Source organism: Ursus maritimus, unplaced genomic scaffold (assembly GCF_017311325.1).
Source record: "Ursus maritimus isolate PB19 unplaced genomic scaffold, ASM1731132v1 scaffold_2, whole genome shotgun sequence".
In the NCBI taxonomy this organism is placed as follows: domain Eukaryota; kingdom Metazoa; phylum Chordata; class Mammalia; order Carnivora; family Ursidae; genus Ursus; species Ursus maritimus.
Window position 1 is genome coordinate 70,703,243 of NW_024424452.1, and position 26,935 is coordinate 70,730,177.

The 26,935-nt window shown below is 48.6% G+C and overlaps 1 protein-coding gene across 1 annotated transcript in view; it reads right to left on the reverse strand.

The window, feature by feature from the left end:
- The window catches only part of CNIH3 (cornichon family AMPA receptor auxiliary protein 3), a 95,094-nt gene that overhangs the window by 45,781 nt on the left and 22,378 nt on the right, over window positions 1-26,935 (reverse strand). The window contains exon 2 of the mRNA XM_040636133.1: window positions 3,470-3,538. Coding sequence (XP_040492067.1) covers window positions 3,470-3,538 — 69 coding nt within the window. The remainder of the gene's footprint in view (window positions 1-3,469; window positions 3,539-26,935) is intronic.

A 26,935-nucleotide genomic window follows, 5' to 3' on the forward strand; every position in this document is an offset into this window, starting at 1 on the left:
TTGCAACAACGTGGATTGACCCTGATGGTGTTACGGTCAGTGAAATAAGCCAGACAGAGAAAGACAAATACCATATGATCTCACTTATATATGGATCCTAAAACAAAACAAAACAACAACAAAACAAACTCACAGAAAAGGAGATCAGGTGTGTGGTTATCAGAGACAGGGAGTAGGGGAGAGGGAACTGGACAGAGGGGGTCAAAAGGTACAAACTTCCAGTTATAAGATAACTAAGTCCTAGGGACACCCTGGAGGCTGAGCCAGCCCTCCCGGGGGCCTGCCCACTTGGAGCTCCGCAGCAGATGTGCCCTGAGTAGAGTCTGTGGTAGGGAAGTTCTCTGCCCATTGATTTTATTTTTCTAAAGTGAGTGCATTTAGAGGAAGGAATCATCCCACTAAAGTAGACACCAGCTGTGCCCCCAGGCTAAGACGTTTCAAGATGTCGAAGTCCATCCCAGAGCCTGGCTCGGGGCTGGGAACAGGTGCCCGGGGCCGGCGGGGATGACGGCCCATCACACACACCCTGTGGGCCACCACCCCTTTCCTGCAGTCACTTCTTGTTTTCCAAAGCCCCTCTGAGGGCAGCTGCGGCGTCTGCCCGATGCTTCATTACGAGGCAATTTGGGGACCGTGGACATGATGCTAATGAACTTGCTCGCAGATCTGGAGCAGACAGGTGGCTTCCCTAATTGAATTATACAGTGATTCCCGTGTATCCTTTGAGCCCAGAGGAAAGAGCCGACATCAGGACAAGGTAGCATCCCTGTGGCTAGGAAGACAGACCCCGTGTATGCCCACACATGCATGCGCACACACAAACCCCACACACGCTGGGCATCGGGGCTGCCAACGTGGAGAATAAGGGGAAAGGTGTGAGGTGCAGGCACAGAGAGGCTGCTACGGGACACGCACTGGCTCCGTCCCCGCGAGGGCTCCGCTGGTGGCTCACCTTACTTGCCGGTGACACTAACGGGCCCACTGGTAAAGGAGGGGGAAGGGCTAACTGAGAAGCTGGGAGTAAAACAGGGCCCTCCTCCCTTCCAGCTCCTGGAAGGGGGTCCACCTTGAGGGCCCTGTAAGATTTGGGGCTCTAGGGGATCTTGGATCCCCAGAGCCAGTAGGCCTCGGGCTCACTCGTAGAGCAACTGTTTGCAAGCTAAGTCCACCCAGGGCTGGCGTCACCAACCAGTGCGGTAGCTTCTCCAAGCCACCTGAGAGGGAGACGCATTTTCGGGGGCTCTACGGAGCCTGAAAGACCTCGAATGTGAGTTAATGGGGCATCCAAAGCACTTAACTTCCTGCCAGGGAATAAATCATAAGAACCAAGAAAATATGTCTAATACTCTTCCATGTAGGGTTTTAATGGATTTTTTTAGAAATCTCAGACCAGAGTCCTTTCCTGGGGGGGCTTCAGTCTGTCCACGAGATGTCTGGTCGGCAGGGTCCAGCTCCTTAATTAAATCATTACCCAGTTAGGAGTGTGGCTTTCGTGATAGGAGTGAAGAGCTGAGACCCAGCCTCCACGCTACACCTCCCCCTGCAGCACGCATTCTCCCTCTCGTCAGCAATAGCTGAGCGCCTACTGTGTGCAGGACCTTCCTCAGAGGCCGCCAGTCCTATATTCTCTGCTCTGTCCAAACTAAGGAACTCGCCGTGGCCAGATGGACGTGGTTCCACGCAGCTGTCTCATGTGTTCGCCAATTGCCTGGGCTAAATTGGAAGGACGGGACGGAGCAGAGGACACGTTTCCGCACTAGTATGCACCAGGGATCATTCAAGAAAGCCCTGGGTGTTTCCAGTGAGCTCATCTGAGCCCACACAGCTAGGAGGAGGGAAAGGAGGCTCCCTCTCGGACTAGAGCAGCTCTGGCACCTGGTGGGTACCGACGGGCCAGTTGTGCAATGCTGGTGCCAAACACAAAACATCCAGAAAGAAATGAGACCAGGGGGTAACCTTCAGACCTGGTGGAGCCAAGTTATCACAGGTGGGGGGGGGACAGGAGATGGAAACAAAATGGACTTTAATGCAAGTACGTGTCATAAAACCTAAGAAGTTTTCAGGTGCATCTTAGAGATTCTTGCAACTTGCCACAAATTTCTGCTTCACACTGTCGACTTTGAAAAGGTCTGGCTCTATTTCACAGAACCAAAGAATCTGATGCCAAAGGGATGATAAAATCAGGTGTTAGAAACTCAGATCTCTGAGAGAGACAACATGGAGTAAGTAGGTGGTAAGAACACGAGCTCTGGGAACAGGCCAACCTCCAGGGGCTGTGGGCCCTTGCGTACAAGGCTGTACGTGCAGTAAATGATGCCATTCGGGCAGAGTTGTGAGGACTGTATGTTACAGGTATAAAGCTCCTAGTGTGCAGTAAAAACTCACAAAAACATACGACTCCAATAAAAACCCTGAGTTTACAGAGGCAACACTGAAGCCTGGTCCCTGGTCTTCTGGCTCTTCCAGGGAGTACATCTTTCTTTAAGGAGAACAGACCTCTCTGTCCCTGTCGCTTAAAAGTGACATCATAAGCCCTCCAGGTTAAGACGGAGTCACACTAGCAAATCCTGCTGTTCAGTATACAACCTTTAACTGGAAATATCCACAGAGCTATTCAAACAAAAACTGGGCTTGGCGCTAGAACCCGGGGCCTGGAAGGAGCTTCAACCACACACGGACCCCGTGAGTTCCGGCTGAGAGACACACCGGAACGAACCGTGTGTGCTCCCTCTCTCACGCCCAGCAGTGCTGCTCTGGAATGTGTGTGGACAAGCCTCTGTCCACCTGCGCAGTTGGTCCCCAGCTCTGGGAAGTGGGCTGCATCCACCCCATTCGTTGGAAGTAGGGTCCTTCTCCTCTCCCTGCACCAAAGCCGCTTTCCACGTCCACTCCAGGGCACGTGGGAGCAGCAGCGAGACGGAACAGTCAGATCCAGACCAGCGTGTGCTGAGCCTGGATCCCAGGGCCAGACTGCATCAGATCCCCCAGCAGGAGGAGAGCTGGCCTCAGGCCCACAGAGCCTCTCAAGATGAGTGTCCCCGTGGGTGTGGATGTGGGCCCAGGGGCTCCGTACATCCAACCAGTCCACATGTCTTCCTCTGAGAGACCTGGCCAAGCACAGCATGCAGACAACCTCTAAGGGAGGCTCCCATAGCCTGCCAGCAGGTTGGCCAACATGGAGCCTCTCTCCTTGTTCAAGGACAAATAACCAGAAACACCAGCTCGAGGCCTCAAAGACCCAACTGCCACAGCACAGCAGACCTTTCCCATCTGGCTTACTGGGATCATAATACTTGACTTGCAAGACACGTCGGGATCCGGGAGGCCCTCAGGAATGAGAGGTGTCCTCGACAACCCTGAGCCAGGAGTAGAGGAACTTTATCCAGCCCCTGTCGGAACGTCCCTCCTCCGCAGGTCCTAGTAACCCGCCCTGATGCCACCCCGCCCCCCGCCAGCACCCGCTACTTACCGCGTGAACAGGGTTACACTGGTCTATGGGGCTCTTAAAATCCGTCCTTAACTCATCGAAGGCAATGATCTGAAATGGAATGTGCAGAATCGAGATGTTAGTGCAAAGGTGAGTCAATGTACCACGTCTTCCTGTAGATTTGCTTCAAAATAATACAGGAGGCAGAAAGGAGGTATCAGTGAACTGAGACTGGCCGGGAGGTGATTTCCGTTAAAGCTGGTGATGGACACTTGGGGCTGACGGCACTCCTCTGTCTTCTGTGTATGCTTAAAACTCCCCAAAGTAGGGAAAGCGCAAGATGCTGTTTCAGGGCACGCACCTGCCACGAGTAGACAACTAAGTCCTGCAGACCTGATGCACAGTCTTGTGCATACAGACAACAAAACTGTACTCTCAACGTTAAACTGGCCAAGACAGCTCTTAAGTAATAACCATGTGCAGGGGACAGACAGGAGCTAATCCTACAATGGGAACCGTTCTGCAACATTCATCTATCAAGTCAACACACTGTCCACTTAAACTTACACAATGTTGCACGCCAGAGGTATTTATCTCAATTGTTGTAAAGCCCCCAAGACAAGCTTCATTCGTTTCCTGTGCCTTACGAAGACATGGAGAAAACTCCATTACAGTGACGGCAGGGGGAGGGGTAGATAAAGACACAAGACATTCAAACTTCAAGCCAGTGCTTTCCTTTCTCTCCTTGCAGGAAAAAGCTGTTTCTTTTCTATTTGCATTCATTTTGGCAGAGATGCTGACTGGAAGTGAGACGGACAGAAGGCAGGACAGAGGGAGAAGAGAAAGGCAAGAAAGCAGGGTCCACGGTTACAAAGAGAACCCCATCCCTGGTGGTCCACAGGCTGGACGATCAGCTCCTGAGCAGTCCTGTCTTCATGGACGGATCCGCTGGACTTGGGTCCTCAACTTCTTTCTGGACAGAGATTCACAGCTCACCAGAGAGCACTGGCATGGAGGCCTGAGATGCTTTCAACAGCATCTCTCCTGGGCTGCACATAAATGGCTGTAACCAGCTCCCCCATGAAGGCACATCCCAGGGGCCCTGGAACGCTTGGCAGAACCACAGTCGCAAAAAGGTGGCAGCCACCCCCCAGTGTTCCCATCCCAGCAACACGGGGCTCAGAGTAAGTACCCAGTGGGGGAGACAACCTACTTCCCTGCACAAAGCAGGTGTCATTTTAAAGCAGTCACATGTCATCCTGATTTCAAAAGTCCTACAGAATTCGGGGAAGTTCTAGTATAACCTGTATTAAGCCTCATCCCTTGCCAGACAGTTAGTTACCCGGACTGTACTTGAACCACTAGTGACAAGAACTCACCTCTCACTGAGGGTGCTCGGGCCATTCCCAGCCACCTCTAATTAATACTGTCTCCTTTTCTTGAACTTACATGACTCCCTGAGGCTCCCGCCCACATCCTAAGCCAGAGTCAGCAAACTACAAAGCCAAATCCAGCCTGACACCCATTTTTGTACAACCTGGGAGCTAAGAATGGTTTTTACATCTTTAAAGTCATAGAAAAAACAAAAGAAGAATATTTTGTGACAGGTAGAAATTATATTCAAATTTCAGTTTCTGTAAATAAAGTTTTATTAGAACACAGATGCATTCATTCTTCCCTATACTGTGTATACTTTCCCGCTACAATGGGAGAAACCAGTTGTTGCAATAGATGCCTTATGCCCAGCAAAGCCCAAAACAGTTACTGCCTTGCCCTTTACAGAAAAAAAATTTGCCAACCCCTGGTCTACTCTTCTATTTTCCCTCTAACGCTTCACGATCCAAGAAGGTAGCCACACTAAGCCATTTCAATTTTAATTTTAATTAGTTAAACTAAAAATTCAGTTCCCACATTTTATTTGCTCAAAAACCATCTCTGTCTGGTAGCTATTAAATGGCACAGACATAAAATATTTCCATCATCACAGGAAGTTCTATTATATAGCCCTGCTTTGGAGGCATGTAGGATGGGTCAAATCACCCTTCCACAAGGAACCCCCTTAAGTATTGTCGGCTATCCCGAACCCAGCAAATCTTCGTTCTGCAAGCTAACTTTTTCCAACCTTTGTACAAACTGGCACTAAGTTGCCTCGTCATCCTGGTTGCCCTCTGCTGACGTGACAGGTTGTAAATGTCTATGCTAAAATGTGACTGTCAAAAGTAAATGCCACATTCAAGATGAGGGCAGTTTAGCACAGAGAGTAAACGTATCACCTCCTCTGTTCTGTAACCTATGTCTCTGTTAATGCAACCTGATAGCATTAGCGTTTTTGTTTCCACATCACATCCACATCCCTGGCTTCGTACTGAAGCCTAAAAGCCCCAGATCTTTCTCATGTGCTCGTTAAACTCAGTCCATGTCATTCTGTGTGCACATTGTTGGATTTGAAGGCCTAAGAACAAGAACTGACCCGTATCCCTTTTCATTCTTCCCTCTTTGGTTTGGTCCATCAGTCCAGTCTGCTGAGATAGGACCTATCCCCAACCACAAATCCTATTGAACATAAGGTCCTCAATATGCACATCCACGTTCACCCCGACACAGAAGCAAACCAAGGAGCCCATGGCAGAGCCCAAAGTTCGTCCTTCCTTGCTCTCACAGGACGGCATCAGCAAACCTTCAGCCTGTTATTTATCCAATTATACACACAATTCAGCATATTTTGATCCAGGAACTGAAAGTCAGTCCCCGGATGGCTTTAGAACCCCACAACTATTGATGTACCACCTATAAGCTCCAAAAGGCGGGCAGTCCAGGAGGAAAGGAGTCAGCCCCCGAGCTGCGGCTGTGACTGTCCAGGTCCCGTCCCGTCCTGACCTGTGCCGTATCCCCGTCCAGGGGCTGGGAAGGGAGTCTGGAGTGAAGGTACGTGAAGCAGGGGTAGGGATTCAGAGCTGCTGGGCATGTTGAGAGCCAGGGCCTGGCCTGGAGGAAAGTGTGAAGAAAGGAGTGAGCCCTGAGTGTGACTTCGGCCCCAGAGCTCCACGACACAGAAGGTACTTGGTGGCTGCTTTTCCGGGCCAGCGCTGGCCGTGTGCACAAGGAGGACAGAGGCTTCAGCAACCCCACCCCCCGGGACCACTCTCCAATCTGTGCATCTGCTCACCTGACACCTTGTTTGTTTATTATGTGCTCCCCATGCTGGGCACTGCGCTTCAAGTGCCTGCCTTTGATTGCTTAATCCTCGGCCACCCCGTGAAGTAGCTACTATTATTGTCCCCATCTTAGAGGCTGAAAAGCTGAAACCAAAAGTAGTTAAAGTCCTTGCCCAAGATCACTGCTCTGGCCCCAGGATGCGAACCAAGGCCTCTCTGACACTGAAACTTACGAGTTAGCATTACATTGCTCTCCCTCCCAAGACACATGGAGGCGCCGAAGCAGGATCCCAAGGACATCCAGAATGAGCAACTGTGTCCGAGGAATGAAACCAAGCTTCCAGGGGCGCCTGGGGGGCTCAGTCGGTTAAGCGTCTGACTCTTGATTTCAGCTCAGGTCATGATCTCGGGGTCGTGAGATGGAGCCCACTGCTGGGCTCCAAGCTCAGTGGAAAGTCCGTGTGAGATTCTCCCTCTCCCTCTGCCCTTCACCCCTTTCCCGCTCACTCTCCCTCTGTAAGTAAATAAATAAAATCTTTAAAAAAAGAAAGGAAGGGAGGGAGGGAAGGACGGAGGGAGAAAGAAAAAGAAAAGAAAAGAAAAGAAAAGAAAAAAGAAAAGAAAAGGAAAGGAAAGAAAGGAAAGGAAAAGAAAAAGAAGAGAGAAAAGAAAAGAAAAGAAAAGAAAAGAAAAGAAAAGAAAAGAAAAGAAAAGAAAAGAAAAGAAAAGAAAAGAGAGAAGCTTCCAGAAGAGTGAGGGTTAGGTCACCCTCTTCTTAGCACTCATTCATGCTCTCCCAGCCCCGACCTCCTGAGCAGTGTCCGAGCCCGGGAGACACAGGCAGTGCGGTGGGGATGGCCCTATGGGTGTTGTATGTTTAACTTCATAAGGAACTGAGAAGCTGCTTTCCAAAGAAGCTGTACCACCTTGCACCCCCTCCCCCCAGCAATGAGTGAGAAGCTTAGCATCCTTAACGACCCTGTGTCAATTTGGATTTCTTCTATTTTAGCCATTTCCATAGGTGTGTAAAGATGTCTCATTATAGTTTTAAGTTGCATTTCTCCAATGACTAATTGGAGATGTTGAGCATCTTTGCATGGGCTTAATCGCCATCTGTATACCTTCTTCCGTGAAGCATGTGTTCAGATCATTTGCCCATCTTTTTAAAAAGCTGTTTGTTTTCTTATTGATGATTTCTGAGAGCTCTTTATATATTCTGGATGCAAGTCCTTTGTCAGATATGTGATTTGGCAATATCTTCTTCTGCTCTGTGGCTTGTCTTTCCATTCTTAACAGTGTGTTTCTCAGAGCAAATGTTGTCCTCTTAACACTTCTCAGTTTATCCAATTTATCTCTTTCTCTTACTGATCAAACTTCTGGTGTTGGATCTAAGAACTCCTCAGGCTACACAGATTTTTCTGTTGTTGTTTTTTTTTCTAAGCAACATTTTATTTATGGGAAGGTTTTCTTTTTTTAAGATTTATTTAGAGAGAGTGTGTGTGCACAAGATGGGAGAGGGGCAAAGGGAGAGGGAGAGAGAGAATCTCAAGCCCACTGTCCACTGCACATGGAGCCCGATGCGGGGCTCAATTTCACAACCCTGAGATCACGACCTGAGCTGAAATCAAGAGTGGGACACTTAACCGACTGAGCCACCTGGATCCCCTCTTTATGGGAAGGCTTAAGCTACAACTTCAATTTCCTTAATAGATGTAGGACTATTCAGGTCATCTTGAGCTCTGACAGTTGGCAGGAACTGGCCCATTTCATCAAAATTGTCAAGTGTACATGCTGAACTTGAACTCAGGGCCCTCCTCGCTGTTTGTTTCACTTTCTGGTAGGCCATCTCCCCTCCTTGTTTTCTCACCAAACTCTTGAGATGGAGGTTCGAACGAGTACAGACAAAGGCTAGAAAGGACAGCCGCAGATCATCAGTGACAAAGCTCGAGGAGTGGTTCTCCCACCGGTCGTGGACCAGGAACTCTGGAGACCCAGGCTGCCCAGGGCCTCACTGGGCCAGGCTGGGCTGGGCCAGGCAGACAGGGCAGAAGTGAGGCCCAGGGTGGAAATCGGGGGTTTGCCAGAGATGCTACACAAGAGGGAGACAGGAGGTCAGACGCCTGGACCCGGACGTGTGCCGAGCTGGAGGCTCAGGAGAGGCCAAGGCAGGCCAGGGGAGTCTGCAGAGAGGTCAGGAAGGAAGGGGGCCACGAGCAGAGAAAGCACTCGGTGTGAAGCTCTTCTGGTGAATGCTGAGCCCCATCCATCTGTGCCAACACTAGGCTTAGGCTAACTCAGCACAGAGGTCCTGTCCCAAACTCTCCGGCTGCTCCCCAGCCCCAACCTCCACAGGGTCATGGAGCAAGGACTCACCGTCCACCGGAGGGAGCCCCGGGGGGGGGGGTCCCTCCCCACACCAACGTCAGCCCCAAATGTCGGTCAGCCCCAAATGTCGGTCAGGAGCAGCCGGGACCCACCTCAAGAGGCAGGGAATTATAGAAATACTCCAGAAGGTACCTCAAGGAGACTTCCTTCTTCAGGCCCACAGCATGGATAATCAGGAGATCAAAAATTACCGTGCTTGTCTAAAGCAGTTATTTTGCTAAAAATAACCATGCTATTCTGCAGCAACGCCTTCCTGGAAGAGTAAGGAATGGTTGAAATCTCAACCTGCAGGAGGTAATGAGTCCCTGGGGCTGCCCCACTGACAGCTTAGCATTAGGAGAAGCCTCTTTTCTCTGGAACATTCTCTTCCCTGTCTCCACTCCACAGTGTCCTCTGGCTTTCAAAAGCTCACAAGTGGGTGAGTCCTCGTGATCATGGGTCTGTATCACGTTATCTTACTGTAGTACTCCATCTGTTCATGCACTGGGCATGCTGGATGCCCCCACCCTGGGCATCTGATGAGTGAGCAGCAGGCCCCACCGACCCCGTCCTGGAATCGAATCATCTGCTCCATCCAACACCGCGTGTTGTCTCTCCATGGTCGACAGGATGAAAAGAAAGTGCTGACTTACTGAACATGCCCGGCCCTGTTCTCAGCCTCGGAACGCAGCAGTGAGCAAGAAAATCTAGCCCTGTTGTCACAGAGCCTATCATGGGGACAGGGGGCGGAGGTGACAGGAAGAAATAGAATTGAGGGGCATCAGGGAGGACTCTGGTGAGGGGCTGCATCACCCGAGGGATCTGAATGACCAGGAGCCAGACATGGAAAGTTCCAGAAGGAAGTGACACGGCAGAGACCCCAAGAAGGGGAATCAGGGTCTGCAGCCCCCTACGCCCTGGGCGCTGTGGCCTCTGGGTGGCTGGCAGAACTGAGCGTGTCTGCTGCTTGTGGCCACTCAGCCTGACCAAGGGAGCTGCCTGGACAGGACCGAGGGGCCATCGGCGACAGGCCAGTGCTTGTGAACCCGGTGCCAACCGAGCCCACCAGGGAGATGCTGCTGGGCTGACGATTTTCAGACCAAATGAAGTCAGTGCTCAGAGGCAGTGTGAGAAAAGATCACGCATCCTGGCTCACCAAACTCAGGAAGCCAGAGATGAATCTGGCCTCCCCACCCCAGAGAGCAACGGGACGTTGGGAAAAGCAGGCCACAGTTTTCTAATGGAACAGGGCATGTGGCAAAAATCCCCAGAATTTCTGCCTACCAACCCATCTGGCTGCAGGGTCTGCGCTCAGACCCCTACGGACAGCAAGGCCACCTGGGCCGAGCTCCTCTTTTGATTTCTCTGTGTTGTGAGCTGAATAACGTCCCCCCGAAGTCTTGTCCTCCTGGAACCTCAGACCTGACCTTATTTGAAAGTAGGGTCTCTGCAGATATATCAGTTAGAATGAGGTCATACTCGATTACAGACCCTAAAGCCAGTGACCTCATCCCTATAAGAGAAAAGGACATGACATTGCAGTGTCGCAGCTGCAAACCAGGGAGCAGCATGGATTGCCGGGGGCCACCACCAGCCAGGGAGACGCAAGGAGGGCTCTTCTCCAGAGGCTCCGGAGAGGGTAGCACCCCGCCGTCACCTTGACTCCAGACTTCCAGCCTCCAGAACCAGCCAGGAAAAATGCCCGTGGTTTTAAGCCGCGGAGTCAGGAGGAGCCTGTGAAGGCGCCCCAACTGCAAAACATCTCAAAGTTCTGCTGTGACATCATCAGAAAGAAATGGCTTTGGCAGCACCAGTGAGTGTTAGTTTGAAGGAAGTATTGCTGACACAAAATAAATACCTTTTTACGTGCCCCAAGCCACACTCAGAAGGCACTTGTGACTTAGAAATAAGCCGGGGGTATGGGCTTTTTTAAGTAGGCTCCACACTGGTGCCCAATGCGTGGCTTGAACCCCAGATCCCAAGACCAAGACCTGAGCTGAGATCAAGAGTCAGATGCTTAACTGACTGAGCCCCCCAGGCGCCCCAGAAGTCGGATTTTTATGTCCTCGCCATGTCTTGTCCCAACCACAGCAATTCCTACAAACCACAGCCCGAGGCGTGGTGCCCTTTCTGAGGGTCAGCAGCTCCGCGGGACGGGAGAGGGGTGATGGACAGGAGCGACTTGACTGCTTGGGACACACGTGCGGCTCTAATGTCCGGTCCTGGTTCTATGCCTGACACTGGAGCAGCTGTGGGTCCTAGCGTCCCCGTTCACCGAGCCTAAGCTGCTCCCAGCAAGGGTTTGCTACGCCACTTCCCAGCCCCTAGGAAGAAAGAAGGTTTGGCTCCACACTTGTGGATACCAGCCGCTTCCTCAGTCCTGGCTCAGCTCCTGTCACCATGCGGCCTGTGAAAAGATGCAGAGCCTCTAACCCTCAACCCACTGCCCACGTCCTTTTCTAGAAAACACAATGCCCAGAAGTCACGGGTGCTTTCAACTTCCTGAAGTATTTTCACGTATTTTAATTTTATGTTCATTTTACGTAACATCCCAAACAGGTGTGCCGTTCACTATCCCAATGAAGAATCAAGGAGAAGGACAGGGCATTGGAACGCCCAAGACCACCTAGCAGAAGGGGGAGGACTGAAACCTGCACTCCATTTCTCTTCCTTGTGCGTTTTGCATTGGGCCACACCGACCCATCGCTCTTCCTATGAGGGAGTGAGAACGGTTTATTAAAGCACCAATCAGTATGGGGTGCCCTGCTGGGCACGACCCAGTGGACTTGGCACCCACAGCCCTGCCTGCTAAGGACTCCCCATCAAATAAATTGCTTAACCCTACCTGGCCAAGAGCTTAGAGAAGAAAAATATTTCAGACTGGCCCAGTGCGTCTTGCCCTAACCTAACCGCCAACTCACCCCCATATCAGTCAGCATTCCCGTGAGAACTGGCTCATGCAGTTACAAAGGCTGGTAAGTCCAAGATCTGCAGGGCGGGCTGGCAGCCTGGAGACACAGGAAAGCTGATTCAGTAGCTCCAGTCTGAAGGCTGCCTGCTGCAGAATTCCCTCTTGCTCAGGGGAGGTCAGTCTTTTGTTCTATTCAGGCTGTCAGCTGATTAGATGAGGCCCACCCACATTATGTAGGACTATCTGCTTTTACTCAAAGTCACTGATTTATTTTTATTTTCTTTTTTAGTTATTTTTTTAAATCCAGCATACTTAACATACAGTGTTTTATTAGTTTCAGGTGTACAACAGAATTCAACAATTCTATACATTATTCAGTGCTCATCATGATAAGTATAGTCTTAATTCCCTTCACCTGTTTCATCCCCCCCCCACCTCCCCTCTGGTGAACACCAGTTTGCTCTATAGACTTAAGAGTCTGTTTCTTGGTTTGTCTATCTGTTTCTTTGCTTGTTTTGTTTCTTAAATTCCACCTATGAGTGAAATCATATGGTATTTTTCTTTCTCTGACTTATTTCACTTAGCATAATTCACACTAGCTCCATCCATGTTGTTGCAAATGGCAAAATTGCATTCTTTTTTATGGCCAATTAATATTCTATTGTGTATACACCACATCTTCTTTATCCACTCATCTGTCGATGGGCACTTGGGCTGCTTCCATATCTTGGCTATTGTAGATAATGCTGCCATAAACTTCAGGGGGCACGTATGTTTTCCAGTTAGTGTTTTCATATTCTTTGGGTAAGTAACCAGTCGTGGAATTACTGATCATATGGTAGTTCCATTTTTAATTTTTGAGGTATCTCCATACTGTTGTCCACAGTGGCTGCACCAGTTTGCATTNNTGCCAACAGTGCACGAGGGTTCCCCTTTCCCCATATCCTCGCCAACAACTGTTGTTTCTTGTGTTGCTGATTTTAGCCATTCTGACAGATGGGAGGTGGTATCTCATTGTAGTTTTGATGTGTATTTCTCTCGTAATGAGTGATGATGAGCATCTTTTCATATGTCTGTTGGCCATCTGCATGTCTTCTTTGGAGAAATGTCTGTTCATGTCTTCTACCAATTTTTTAATTGGATTATTTGTCTTTGGGGTGTTGAGTTGTATCCATTCTTTATATATTTTGGATACTAAGCCTTTATCAGATATGTCATTTACAAATATCTTCTCCCATTCAGTAGGTTGTCCTTTAGCTTTGTTGGTTGTTTCCTTTCAGTGCAGAAGCTTTTTATTTTGATGAAGTCCCGGTAGTTTATTTTTGCTTTTGTTTCCCTTGCTTCAGGAGACATATCTAGAAAGATGTTGCCAAAGCCAATGTCAGAGAGATTACTGCCTGTGTTCTCTTCTCGGATGTTTATGGTTTCAGGTCTCACATTTGTCTTTAATCCAATTTGAGTTTATTTTTTATATGGTATGAGAAACTGGTCCAGTTGTATTCTTTTGCATGTTGTTGTCCAGTTTTCCCAACACCATTTATTGAAGAGACTGTCTTCCCCATGGATATTCTTGCCTCCTTTGTCAAAGGTTAATTCAGCATATCATCATCAGTTTATTTCTGGGCTCACTATTCTGTTCCATTGATCTATATGTCTATTTTTGTGCCAGTACCATACTGTTTTAATTACTACAGCTCTGTAATATAACTTGAAATCTGTAATCGTGATACCTCCAGCTTTTTCTTTTCCAAGATTGCTTCCACTCTTTGGAGTCTTTTGTGTTTCCAGACAAATTTTAGGTGTTTCTCTAGTCCTGTGAAAAATGCTGTTGGTATTTTGATAGGGATTGCATTAAATGTGTAGATTGCTTTGGGTAGTAGAGTCATTTTAACAATATTTGTTTTTCCAATCCATCAGCACAGAATATCTTTCCATTTGTATCATCTTTAATTTCTTTCATCAGTGTTTCATAGTTTTCAGAGTACAGATCTTTCACCTCTTTGGTTAGATTTATTCCTAGGTATTTCATTATCTTTGCTGCGACTATAAATGGGATTATTTTCTTAATTTCTCTTTGTGCTGCTTCATTATTAGTATAGAAATGCAACAGATTTCTGTATATCAATTTTGTATCCTGTGACCTTACTCAATTCATTTATTAGTTCTAGCAGTTTTTTGGTGGAGTCTTTAGGGTTTTCCATATATAATATCATATCACCTGCAAATAGTGAAAGTTTTACCTCTTCCTTACCAATTTGGATGCCTTTTATTTCTCTTGTCTGATTGCTGTGGCTAGGATTCCCAGTACTATGATGAATAAAAGTGTCCTTGTCCTGTTCTTGACCTTGGGGAAAAAGCTCTCAGCTTTTCCCCATTAAGGATGATGTTTGCTGTGGGTTTTTCATAGATGGCATTTATTATGTTGAGGTATGTTCCCTCTAAACCTATTTCGTTGAGAGTTTTTATCATGAATGGATATTGTACTTTGTGAAATGCTTTTTCTGCATCTATTGAAATGATCATATGGTTCTTATCCTATCTTCTCTTCTCTTCTCTTACTAATGTGATATATCATATTGATTAACCTATGAATGTCGAACCACCCTTGCATGCTGGGAATAAATCTCCCTTGATCATGGTAAATGATTTTTTAACATATTGTTGGATTTAGTTTGTTAATATTTTGTTGAGGATTTTTGCACCTATGTTCATCAGGGATATTGGCCTGTAGTTCTCTTTTTTTGTGGTGTCTTTATCTTTTTGGTATCAGGGTAATGCTGGCCTCATAGAATGAATATGGAAGGTTTCCTTCCTCTTCTATTTTTTTTAATAGTTTGAGAAGAATAGGTACTAATTCTTCTTTAAATGTTTGATAGAATTCACCTGTGAGGCCCTCTGGTCCTGGTCATTTTCTTTTTTAGGAGTTTTTTGATTAATGATTCAATTTCATTGCTGGTAACCAGGCTGTTCAATTTTTCTACTTCTTCCTGATTCAGTTTTGGAAGGTTATATGTTTCTAGGAATATATCCATTTCTTCTAGGATATCCAATTTGTTGGCATATAATTTTTCATAATATCCCCCTTATAATCCTTTGTACTTCCATGTTGTCAATTATTTCTCCTCTTTCATTTCTTATTTTGTTTGAGTCCTTTGTGTGTGTGTGTGTGTGTGTGTGTGTGTGTGTGTGTGTGTGAGAGAGAGAGAGAGAGAGAGAGAGAGAGAGAGTGTGTCTGGCTAAAGGTTTATTAAAGGCTTATTGATTTTGCTGATCTTTTCAAAGAGCCAGTTCCTGGTTTCATTGATCTGTTCTGGGTTTTTTTGGTGGGTTTTGTTTGTTTGGTTTGGTTTCTATTTTGTTTATTTCCCATCTAATCTTTATTATTTCCTTCCTTCTATTGTTTTGGGGTTTTGTTTGTTCTTATTTTCTAGCTCCTTTAGGTTTAAGATTAGGTTGTTTATTTGACATTTTTCCTGTTCTTTGTAGTGTGCCGTATTGCTCTAAACTTCCCTCCTCAGACTACTTTTGTTGCATCCCAAAGATTCTGGACCATTGTGTTTTTATTTTTCATTTGTCTCCGTGTATTTTTAAATTTCCTCTTTGAGTTCTTGGTTCACCAATTCATTGCTTAGTAGCATGTTATTTAACCTCCAAGTATTTGTGTTCTTTTTGGATTTTTTTCTTGTGGTTGATTTCTAGTTTCATAGAGTTGTGGTCAGAAAAGATGTATGACTTCAATTTTTTTGAATTTGTTGAGACCTGTTTTGTGGCCTAATATGTGATCTATTCTGGAGAATGTTCCATGTGCACTTGAAAACAATGTGTATTCTGCTGTTTTAGGATGGAATGTTCTGAATATATCTGTTAGATCCATCTGGTCCAATGAGTCATTCAAAGCCACTGTTTCCCTGTTGATTTTCTGTTTAGATGATCTATCTATTGACATAAGTGTGGTGTTAAATTCCCCTACTGTTACTGTATTCTTATCGATTGCTTCCTTTATGTTTGTTATTACCTGCTTTGTGTATTTGGGTGCTCCGATGGTCTTCTTGTTGGATTGCATCCTTTATGATTATATAATAGTCTTCTTTGTCTCTTGTTATGGTCTTTGTTTTAAAGTCTATTTTGTCTGATGCAAGTATTGCTACCCTGACTTTCTTTTCACTCCATTTGCATGATAAGTGCATCACTTCACCTTCAATCTGCACATGTCTTTAGATATGAAATGAGTCTCTTATGGGCAGCATATAGATAGGTCTTGTTTTTTCTATCCATTCTGTCACCCTATGTCTTTTGATTGGAGCGTTTAGTCCATTTACATTCAAAGTAATTATTGATAGGTATGTACCTATTGCCATTTTGCTACTTGCTTTATTGGTTGTTTTTGTAGTTCTTCTCCGTTTCTTTCTTCTCTTGCTCTCTCCTTTCATGGTTTGCTGGATTTCTTTAGTCATATATTTGGATTCCTTTCTCTTTATTTTTTGCACATCTATTACTGGTTTTTGATTTGTGGTTACCATCAGGTTTATATATAACATCTTACACATATAGCAGTCTATGTTAAGTTGATGGTCGCTTATGTTTGAACTCATTCTTTACTCTTCTATTCCCCCCACACACACATTTTATGTATATGGCATCAGACATTACATCCTTTTATTTTGTGAATTCCTTGACTGATTTTTATAGATGTACTTATTTTTGCTGTCTTAGTGTTCCTACTGTTCTTCTGCTTATGGTCTTTGTACCCAAAAACTTCCCTTTAACATTTCTTGTAGGGCTGGTTTAGTGATCATGAATTCCTTTAACTTTTGTCTGTCTGGGAAACTCTTTATCTCTTGTTCTATTCTGAAGGAGAGCCTTGCTGGACAGAGTATTTTTGGTTGCAGGTTTTTCCTTTCAGCACTTTAAATACATCATGCTACTCTCTTCTAGCCTCAAAAGTTTCTGCTGAAAAATCAGCTGAGAGTCTTATGGGGTTTCCCTTGTATGTAACTGCTTTCTTTTCTCTTGCTGCTTTTTAAATTCTCTCTTGATCACTGCATTTTGCCATTTTAATTACTATGTATCTTGGTGTTGACTTCCTTTGGTTGGTTTTGTTGGGGACTCTCTTGCCTCCTAGATCTGGATTTCTCTTTCCTTCCCCAGATCTGGGAAGTTTTCAGCTATTATTTCTTCAGATAAATCTTCTGCCCCCGTTTCTCTCTCTTCTCCTTGTGGGATCCCTATCATGAGACTGTTATTATGCTTGATGGTGTGACTGAGTTGTCTGGGCCTGTTCGTATTTTGCATCATTTTTTTTTTTTCTCTCATGGCTCAGCTTGATTACTTTCCATTACTCTGTCCTCTGGGTTGCTGATCACTTCTTCTACTTCCTCTTGTTTACTATTTATTCCAGGCTGTGTATTTTTAATTCATTTATTGAGTTCTTCATCTCTGACTGGTTCTTTTTTATGTTTCTTTTCTCTTTTTTGAGGGTCTCCCTGAGGTCCTCCACTCTGAAGTCTGGAATGTATCTTTATGACCTTTACTTTAAATTCTCTATCAGGAATATTACTTATCGCCACTTTGCATAAGTCCCTTGCTATGACTTGGGTCATATTCCTCTGTCTCATTCTGTCTATTGCTGTGTATGTTTCTATGTGTTAGGAGAGTTGGCTCTGTCTCCTGCACTTGAAAGGAGTGGCTTTATGAAGAAGTGGTCCCACAGTGCAATGTCTCCTTTTCACCAGAAAATGGTGCTTCAGGGGTGTCTCCAGTGTGTGTTGCTACAGGGGTGTCCTACCATTGTGGCAGAGCTGTGTTTGCCTTCAGTCCAGCCTGTGGTGGTTCTCTGCCCATTGTGGGCAGAGTCTGGTGTCTGCGATGTTAGTGGGCTGGTCCGGGGCTGCCTTGGGCTTGAGTTGAGTCAGTCCAGATGTTTATCAGAGATGAAGTAGCACCAAACGGCAGGGCACTTCATTGTGTTGTCCCTGGAGAAGCTTCTGTGGGTGGGTGAGGCCTGCAGTCAGAACAGCTGCCTGGCACCAGCCCACTGCTGGGGTCAGTCAAACTGGTGTGTAGTTATCTTTTCCTCTCTCACAGCAGGACTCACTTTGGAGTGGTGCTGACCCTTGTTGGGGCTGCATGGACACTGCCAGGCTCATGATACACTTTTGGATGGGTTCTACTAGGGTTGTATTAAAAGGGGAGGTGCTCTGGAGAATGCAGAGGTGAGGCACAAGGTGCCAGCAATACACTGGGGGGGGGGGACTTGCAGCCACCCAGGAAAACTCCTGTGGAGGCTGGGGTAGAAGGGGCAGGTCTGAAGATGAGCGTGGGGGTGGGGCCTGCTATTAGCAAGCTAGGTGGACGTGTTGGTGGTTCCCTGGTTCCCACTGGTGTCTTGTATCTAGGCTGCAGGTGGGAGAGGGAAATGGCTCCTGCCAGCTCTTTTGTGCTTGGAGAAGTCTCATAAAGACCACTGCCCCCCCAGCATGCATTCTCAGATTAGTAAATAAACCTCCCTCCCATGTACCCCAGGTGTTTTTCAAACTGCTGCTTCTGTGTTGTATCTCCGTGGGGCTGTTTGTGTTCTGTCTCTTTAAGGGCAGGGACTCCCACTCTCCTGGCTTTCCGTGCCTGGGGTACCTGGGCTGGGGTCTGCTCCTCTTCCCCTGCCTGCATCCATGGGTCCCTCCCTCCTGTGGATAGTCTCAGGCCAGTTTGGCTCCCAGCTGTCTCTGCCCGTCCTACCCTCTTCATCATGGACTCTTGTCTACGTTTAGCTGTGAAGTCTGTTCTGCCAGTCTTCAGGTCATTTTCTGGATCATTTATGCTGACATGGGTATTATCTAGGTGTCCCTGTGGGACGAGGTGAGCCCAGGGTCCTCCTACTCCACCATCTTCCCTGGAAGTCCCTCAAAGTCACTGACTTATTTGTGAATCTCATCCAAAAACACTGCCACAGGAACATTCAGAATAATGTTGCCACAAATCTGGGCACCATGGCCCCATCAAGCTGATGCAAAATTAACCACCCGAACCCCCAGGAGCTGGGACTATTGCAGGCTCTTGGCCATGCTGGGCCCTGGCCAGGGGGCATGGCTGGAGCAGCAGGACAGAGTTATGGCCCCAGCAGGTCCTTTTCTCATGTGAGAAACCATCGTGAATGTTGGCATCTGTCAACAAGCTCATTTTAGGAAGGAGGCTGCCCTAAAATAACTGGAAAAAGTGTGTGATCCAGCCTGCTCCATTTAGGGATGAGGACCCTAAGGACCAGAGAAGAAAAAGGACCTGCAGGATTCTGCCCCTACAGCACACACGGGGAGGTAATCACAGGAGCAGCAGCAGCCCTCCTTACAAATGGGGACTCCCTGAGCTGTGGGCTGCCCAGAAGAGGCCCCACAGAAGGATGCCCAGGCCATGCGTTCCCCAAGCAGGGCCCAGGGTGGGATGGATGATCTCACAGCAGGTGCACATCACCAGCCCCCTCACGGCCCTCACCACCTGTACATCCACAGATGGAGCAGAGCCTGCACTCATGGAAAAGACATCACGTACAACTCAGGAACTTGCGTTCGGGTCCTGGCTTTGCTCTTGACCATGTGATGTTGGACAATCTCTTCTCCTCTCCCCAGTGATAAGGGTACTAGAAGCATGTCCAACATCACATGGTGATGCCCCCTTGTGCCTCAGTTTCCTGATGTGCAAAATTAGCCCTCTGGGTTAGATCGGCATTTCTGAACACAGGAGAGGAATGGCACGCAGATTTCTCACGGGAGTTGTCAAAACACAAGGGGACACAGGCCCCACACTAGATCTGCTAAATCAAAACCGGAGGGGAGCACAGCTGGGGCCAGCTGAGAACAAGCCTACTGTCCAGCTCTACAAGCATCCTGGAGAATGCTAGCACATCAGGCCACCTGCAGCCTCCCTCAGACAATCAAAGCCCAACATATGAGCCTCTTTGGGAACTACACACCCAAGCCACGGGTTCATACTTGGTCTCCAACCCCTGCCTACAGATACCATTTCACGGAGATGCCACTTCAAGTCTCTGCGAATACAAATGTCTTCAACACAGTGGCCTCCATCTATAGACCCTAATTCAAAAACATAGCTTTGATCTGAAAAGTCAGTCCTCACATTGGCCACATAAGTGAAGAACGCGAAGGAGACATGTAAGGAGTCGCGCTGGGGTGCAAGTGCCTTGGGGTCTCCAGGACACCGTGTGCTATGAGAGGAGAGGCTTCTGTTCCCTGCTGTTGTGAGACAGTAGAAAACACAGATGCTGTCCTCTGCCCCAGTCCCTGGTGCAGAGCTCCTAAAATCCTTCTCCTCTCCCCAGTGACAAGGGCACTAGGAGCATCTTTTGTTCTAAGGAGGCAACTCTGGGTGGGTTTCTGGATGGGGACTGGGTGCCAGAAAGCCTGAGCCATGATTGGAAGCTTCGGATTTTTAACCCCACCCCCCACCCTCCGGAAAGGGGAGAGGGTGGAGGTGAATTAATAGTTGGTCACGCCTGTGTGAGGAAGCCTCCATAAAATCCCAAGAGTCTGGGGTTCAGAGAGCTTCCGGGCTGGCAAGCACATCCACACTGAAAGGGTGATGCACCCCAACATCACATGGAGAGACGTTCCTACATTCAGGACCCCCCAGATCTCACCCTAAGTATCTCTTCATTTGGCTGATCATCTCTAGCCTTTATTACATCCTGTAATAAACCAATAAACGGGTTTCCCTGAGTTCTGTGAGCTGTTCTAGCAAATTAGCCAAATTCAAGGAGGGGTCTCAGGAACCTCCGACAGGTAATCACATTGGGCAGAAGTTGTGGGTCACCTGGGGACCTACCTACTACATGCTGTTGGCATCTGAAGTGGGGTCAGTCTCGCGGGACCGAGCCCTTCACCTGTGGGGTCTGTGCTGTCTCCGCGTAGACAGTAGCAGAACTGAGTTAAATTATAGGACAGGCAACCGTGTGGGAGAACCTCAGTGTGGGAAAATCTCCACCCATCAGGTGACCAGAGTGAAGTGTTGTGTGTGAACAGGAGGGGAGGCTCCACAGGGCAGAGGAAATGAAGTCTTTCTCCTACAGCTGCATCCCCCACACCTGGATCAGGGCCAGGCACATAGTAGTTGCTCAGTAAGTATCTACTGAAAAAATGAATGAAAGAATGAAAGAATGAATGAATGAATGAATGAGTTTGCCCGTCTTTGTATCCCTGGCCTAGCATTTGCAACAGCTGGTAAATCAGTGCGTGAACAAACACGAAGGATTTCTAAACTTCGCAAAACACTTCCACAAATACTTCCTTAGCTCATCCCAACCATGAAGCCAGCTCTCCCTGCAGACGTCCTGCTACCCCGCACTATCTTCTCAGGTGGGGGTGTGCGTGCATAAGGACAAATTTTCTCTGCACCAGCGTTGGAGCCCAGGGGAATCCGGGGTCCAGGAGGGCATTTCCCTGAGGGCCATGGCCTTCTGTCCACCACGAGGCAGGTCCCTGATTTGGAGCCTCCTTGGAGGTCCCAGTAACACTGACGGGACAGTCAGTTCAGGAAAACTGAAGAGTCTGCCCAGGCTTCTCTCTCCCTCCTGGATGTCCGCTTTCCTTCCGCCCAAAGGTGAGTCTCCATTTACCTCTCCAGATGCCTCTCAGCCCTTCTCCCTCTGGCTCTCCGAAGAGTGCACCACCTGGCCCTACTTGCCCACTGGCTGCTCATCACCTTAGGCCAAGAGGAGGCACCCGTGGGAGACCACAGGGTCCTAGCGGGATACCTATTCCCCGTTCCCTTCCCACTGGACAGTGTCTCGGGGTCTCTGTTCCTCCAGTCGGGGACACCCCCACCCCCATATAACTGCCCCCACCCCTTGCCCCTTCAGACCTAGGGTGGGAGCCACCTCCCCCTCGGCCACACCTGCTCCATAAATGACCCTGCAAGCTCTCCTCGATTACCCCTGGGAATATGCCCTCTGTCTTACTGGGACCCTAACTGAGGCAGGAGCCAAGGGACCTGAGAGCAGGCCAAGTTGCCTTTCCTAACAATCGAGTAAATACAGACTCCGGACACATTGCAGCACGTGAGCGGATGACTGGTCACAGCCCCAACATCCCAGCCATAGAACGTGGAATTATTTCACCCAGGGAAATTTCCAAAGCAAGTACTACCAGTGACTTTGCTCTCCTGCAGAAGGAGCTTGTTTCAACCCCAGTCATGGTGCTGAGCAGTATCTGGCTTTGAACAACATAGTCCCCCCTGAATTCTCCAGGCTGAATTATTTATAAGGCATGTCCCTAAATAACTGAAGCCAATGACCTGCTCTGGGAAGTTACTGGATAGACACAATTAGACTTTACAGGACATCTGCTGATTCTGCTTTGTTTTTTTAAAGATTTTATTTATTTATTTATTTGAGAGAGAGAGCACAAGCAGTGGGGAGGGGTGGAGGGAGAGGGAGAAGCAGGCTCCCCACTGAGCAGGAAGCCTAACATGGGGCTCGATCCCAGGACCCTGAGATCATGGGCTGAGCCAAAGGCAGACACACAACTGACTGAGCCCCCCAGGTGCCCCTGACTCTGGTTTTAGAATGAGCTTTCGGACAATGGCCGAAAGAAGCGTCTATTAAGGCCACTCCTTGCTTATGACCAAGAGGGAGGGGAAGAAGGTGAATCGGCAGCCTGCAGAATATGCTCTTTACTTAAAAACGACAACAAACTGCAGAGCAAGGAGGCAGGCATCAAGATTACCCAAAAGGAGCTCCAAGTCTCTGAGCTCAGGGTAGAAAAGGAAGAGGGGCTAGAACACAGCTGCCTTACAGGTATCCGGCCTGGCTGGAGGCCACCCTGATTGCAGCACAAAGCATTGGCACCGAGTGTTTACAAGGAGCTCACATAGCTTCGCATCCACAGAGGGGACGCCAAGGAGGGACGGTGACAGGTGCGTTCCTGCGAGAAGTGCGTCAAGTGATCCATGAAGATGTAGAGACACCTGACACCCAATTGCTCCCCACATACAACACCGATCTGAGAAACACAGACCCCCTGATTAGGGAAGAGACACATGGAGTCTGATAGAGCACCATCTATTAATGCTGAGGTCCTCCCAGTTTGAAACGTGATTGGCCAAGCAGTGCTTTGGGAGGAAAACAGAACTTGGTCAATCACTCGTTTCAGGTACCAACACATGGCTGGTCACTCAGGTGGGCTGGCCCGGAATGTTTCCCGTTCCTCTAGGTGGTCTTCGCCATTCATGAGGAAGGAAAGCTCTGGGGAGCCCTGCTTCTGTCTCATGCCCACCACCTCTGCCTGCTCAGCTCCCACACGGGTAGAGCCGTGGAGAAACCCTGCCCAGTGGGCCTGGGAGGACGGGAGCCCAGGTGGCCCGCAACTGTCGTGGACGACACAACACACATCAGTGGTCCCAGCCCCACCAGCTGGTGCACACTGGATTAGTCCTGCTTCCCTGGGTCTGGTTTCTGGAAGTCCTCAGAGACGCCCCATGGGCAACTCTGCTGTCTTTCCTGCTTCCTCTGCACTGATGTGGTTTGTACAACCTGAATCCCTCCTCAGCCTCCCCGCCCCATAGTGAACAGAAGGGGCTGTCAGGAAACACTGCCTAGCCCTTCTCTACTGCCACCCCCTGGCCTTGAGTCCGTCCCCCCCCACAGCCCTGTCCTCCTATAGCAGACAAGTGGCTGCAGCCCAGCCAACCGTGAAGGGATGGATGGCCTGGAAGGGACTCAGGTGCCAATCTCCCTGCTAAGCTCATCAGACCCACTGGCATACAGATCAGCCAGCAGCCCCTCAGGGACTGGAGCCAGGCTACTTCCCACCACCTCCCATCCAGTCCCGGTCCAGGAATCCCAAAGTTACACAACCCGACTTGCTGGTCTGCCTTGGTACGGACACCGTCTGCTCCAGCCTCTGGCCATCAGACGCAGACGGGGAAGAGAGGTCTGGCTGAGGTCATGGGCTCTCCTCCCAAACCCAGAAATTACAGGTCAGACTCCCAGGCCGATACTCCCGCTTTGAGAGAAGAACCAGCAGTCAACAATTTCATGAAAGTTTCTCAACCGCAGGGGTAGGCTCAGGAATGCAAATGCAGGTAATAACGAGATACTATTCTATACCTATCAGACTGAAAGAGAAATTTAATTGTGCTGAGTACACTGCTGTCAGGAAGGAAGAATGGAACGCCACCCACTGCTGCTGAGAACGTGAATGCATACAGCCTTTAGAAAGCAGCCCCATAAAACGTATTGCTGACGCAAATCTGCACAGCCTGCACCCAGCGACCCGCCTCCCGGGGATCCGGCTCATTGAAATAAAGGCACCACCACGTAAGAGCAGATGTCCAAGTGAAACACGGGCTAAACACTGGAAATACAGTAAGTGCCCATCAGTAGGAGGAGGACGGAACGGGCCGTGGTGTGCGTGCAGCCCTGGGTCTGAGTCACCGCTGAGCCTAACCTGGAGGGGCTTCCTGGCTGCTACTTGGTGAGAAAAGCACACTGCAGAAAAATGCAAAAGCAAAACCAAGACACACCCTAAAAAAGTATTCGTGTTTGTAGATGAGCATGAAGGGAACCTACGAAGGACGAAGGCCAGGCTGTTACCACTGGTGCCCCAAGTATGCGGGGGATGCTGGCAAGCACTATGGCTGGAGAGAACAGTTATACAAAATAGCAACAAAAAACACAGTTTAAGTCGTGGTAAAAAACACAGAACATAAAATGTAATTCCATAGAATTCCATTTGTGTACAATTATGCACACATGTGTCCACGGAAAGAGACGTGAAAGTCACCACCAGAACACTGACAGGGGCTATCGCTAGGTGATTTCCTCACACCATTGTCGTGCTGTTTGCATTTTTGTAATAAGCATAAAATATTCATATAATCAGGAAAATAGCCCGCAAAGCTCTTTTACCAGGTTTTCTTATTCCCTGCTTTTCTAACTATTGTCACTCGAAACGCACTACTTCCCAACCAAATAAACCATATCTTAGCAGCAGCTGCTGACTGCACTGGGCTCACCGTTCATTAGCTTTGAGCTGTGTGCATGTGTGTGCATGTGTGTGCCTGTGTGCATGCCTGCCTACCTGTATGTGTGCATGTGTGTGTGCCTGCCTCTGCGTGCATGCATGTGTGTATGCATGCCTGTGTCTGTGTGCACTCATGTCTGCACATGTGTGTGCATGCCTATCTGTGTGTGTTCCCACCTCTGTGTGCATGCATGTCCGTGTGCATGTGTGTGGCTGCATGTGCATGTGCCCGTGTTCATGTCCACACATATGTATATGTGTGCATACATACCTGTGTGTGCATGCCTGCCTATGCATGTGCCTGTGTGCATTCTTGTCTGCACATGTGTGTGCATGCCTACCTGTGTGTGCATGCCTGCCTATGTATGTGCATGTGTACGTGCCTGGCATGTGTGCATGTGAGTGCCTGTCTCTGTGCATGCATATACATGTGTATGCATGCCTATGTGTGTGCATTGTGCATTCATGTCTGCCTGTATGTCTGCATGCATGTGCACACATATGTGTGCATGTATGTGCATGCCTACCCGTGTGCGCATGTGTGCACATGTGTAATATCTCCCTCTCGCTCGCTCGCTCACTCTCCAGCCCACCACCATCTGAACAAGAACATGGAAAGGACCTGGCACCAGAAGGGACGCGGCAAGCTGGTGTCTATACTGAACACACAGGCTCCACACCTACTGCCTTGCTTTGCCCGAAGAGCCCAGACCTGCAGCTGGGCTGGTGGGGAGCCATGCTGGGTCCAGTGGCACCAGGAGGGGCTGCACCAGAGCACCAAGGAGTCTTCTCCTCGACTATGATCTCAGGAGCTGGGTTCTGATAAATCTTTTCCTCATCTTTTATTTCCGGGACCACAGCGTATCCGTCCTCTGAAACCCCACGTGAACAGGAAACTGTTTATGAACAGCATGCTAATTTGCTAAAAGAATTTTGCTGTTGTGGCTGCTTAAACTAGAACAGTCCTCCTCCCACCACCACCCCCAACCCCCACCCTACTCTGCACCAACACAATAGAACAGGTCCTAGAGCCAAAAACAGCTCAACCCAAGGGCAGCAGGGTCAGGGGCTGCCTTCCCAAGTAAGGCAGCGGGGCTGGGCCCCTGGGCTATGGTGCTCATTTGCATATGGTTTTACATAAATGTATATGTGGGCCTCGAGAGGCCTCATTCCAAGTTTAGAGTCAAATTGGTTAGTCTGTGCAACTTCTCGGAAGCATGCATCCCGTGAGCCTCCCTGCTTGGTCAGGGTGTGGGGACACACACCTGCTGATGAGCGCAGCTCAGGCGGGGAGATCCCTGGCCCACGCCCCGGACACAGTATCCCGGGCAAGGTTCCCTGCGCAGCCCGCAAGGACGCCCCAGCCTTGGAAGCTGTTGTGGCGTGGCCAGTGTGGCCGCTGCCTGCTGTTAAAGAATTCTCTTTCAGGACACTTGGGTTGTGTGCAATGCAGAGGTTCAGCTGCTCCCCCCACACACACACACAGCACCTGGGGCCCGCAGAAGAGCACTTTCATAGACAATTACATGTCATACCTGTGGCTCATGTGAACACCTCGAGGGCAGGTGTTCCATACCTCACTTACTGGAAATTTCTGCCAATTCAACGGCCTCGAAGTTTCCGTTAAGCACAGGGTACACACTCAGTCCTCCTCCACTTGGATTCGCATTGCGGGAGAATAAAAGCAGTGCAGAGCAAGCCCCAGACAGGCAACGGACCAGTCGTCCCCGGCGGAAAGCCTCCCCAGCATAAACTGTGTCCAGTGCTCCGGACCGGGGAGAACTGATCATTTTGCAATGAACAGAGGGGCCCCTGGGGGTTTCCTTCCTTGGGCCAAGTTTCCCCTGAGTTTCTGTGTATCCAGATGAAGCCAAGTAGGGTTGGATGTATAAATGTGGGGTTCATTATTCATCCAATAAATGACATTGGGCACCTATTACATACCAAGATTTCAGGTACATACTGGAAAATAGGTTTATGTTGGTGCATTCATTTCCTAAAGCTACTGTATCAGATCGCCACAAATGTCACTGCTTAGGCTTACCGTGGA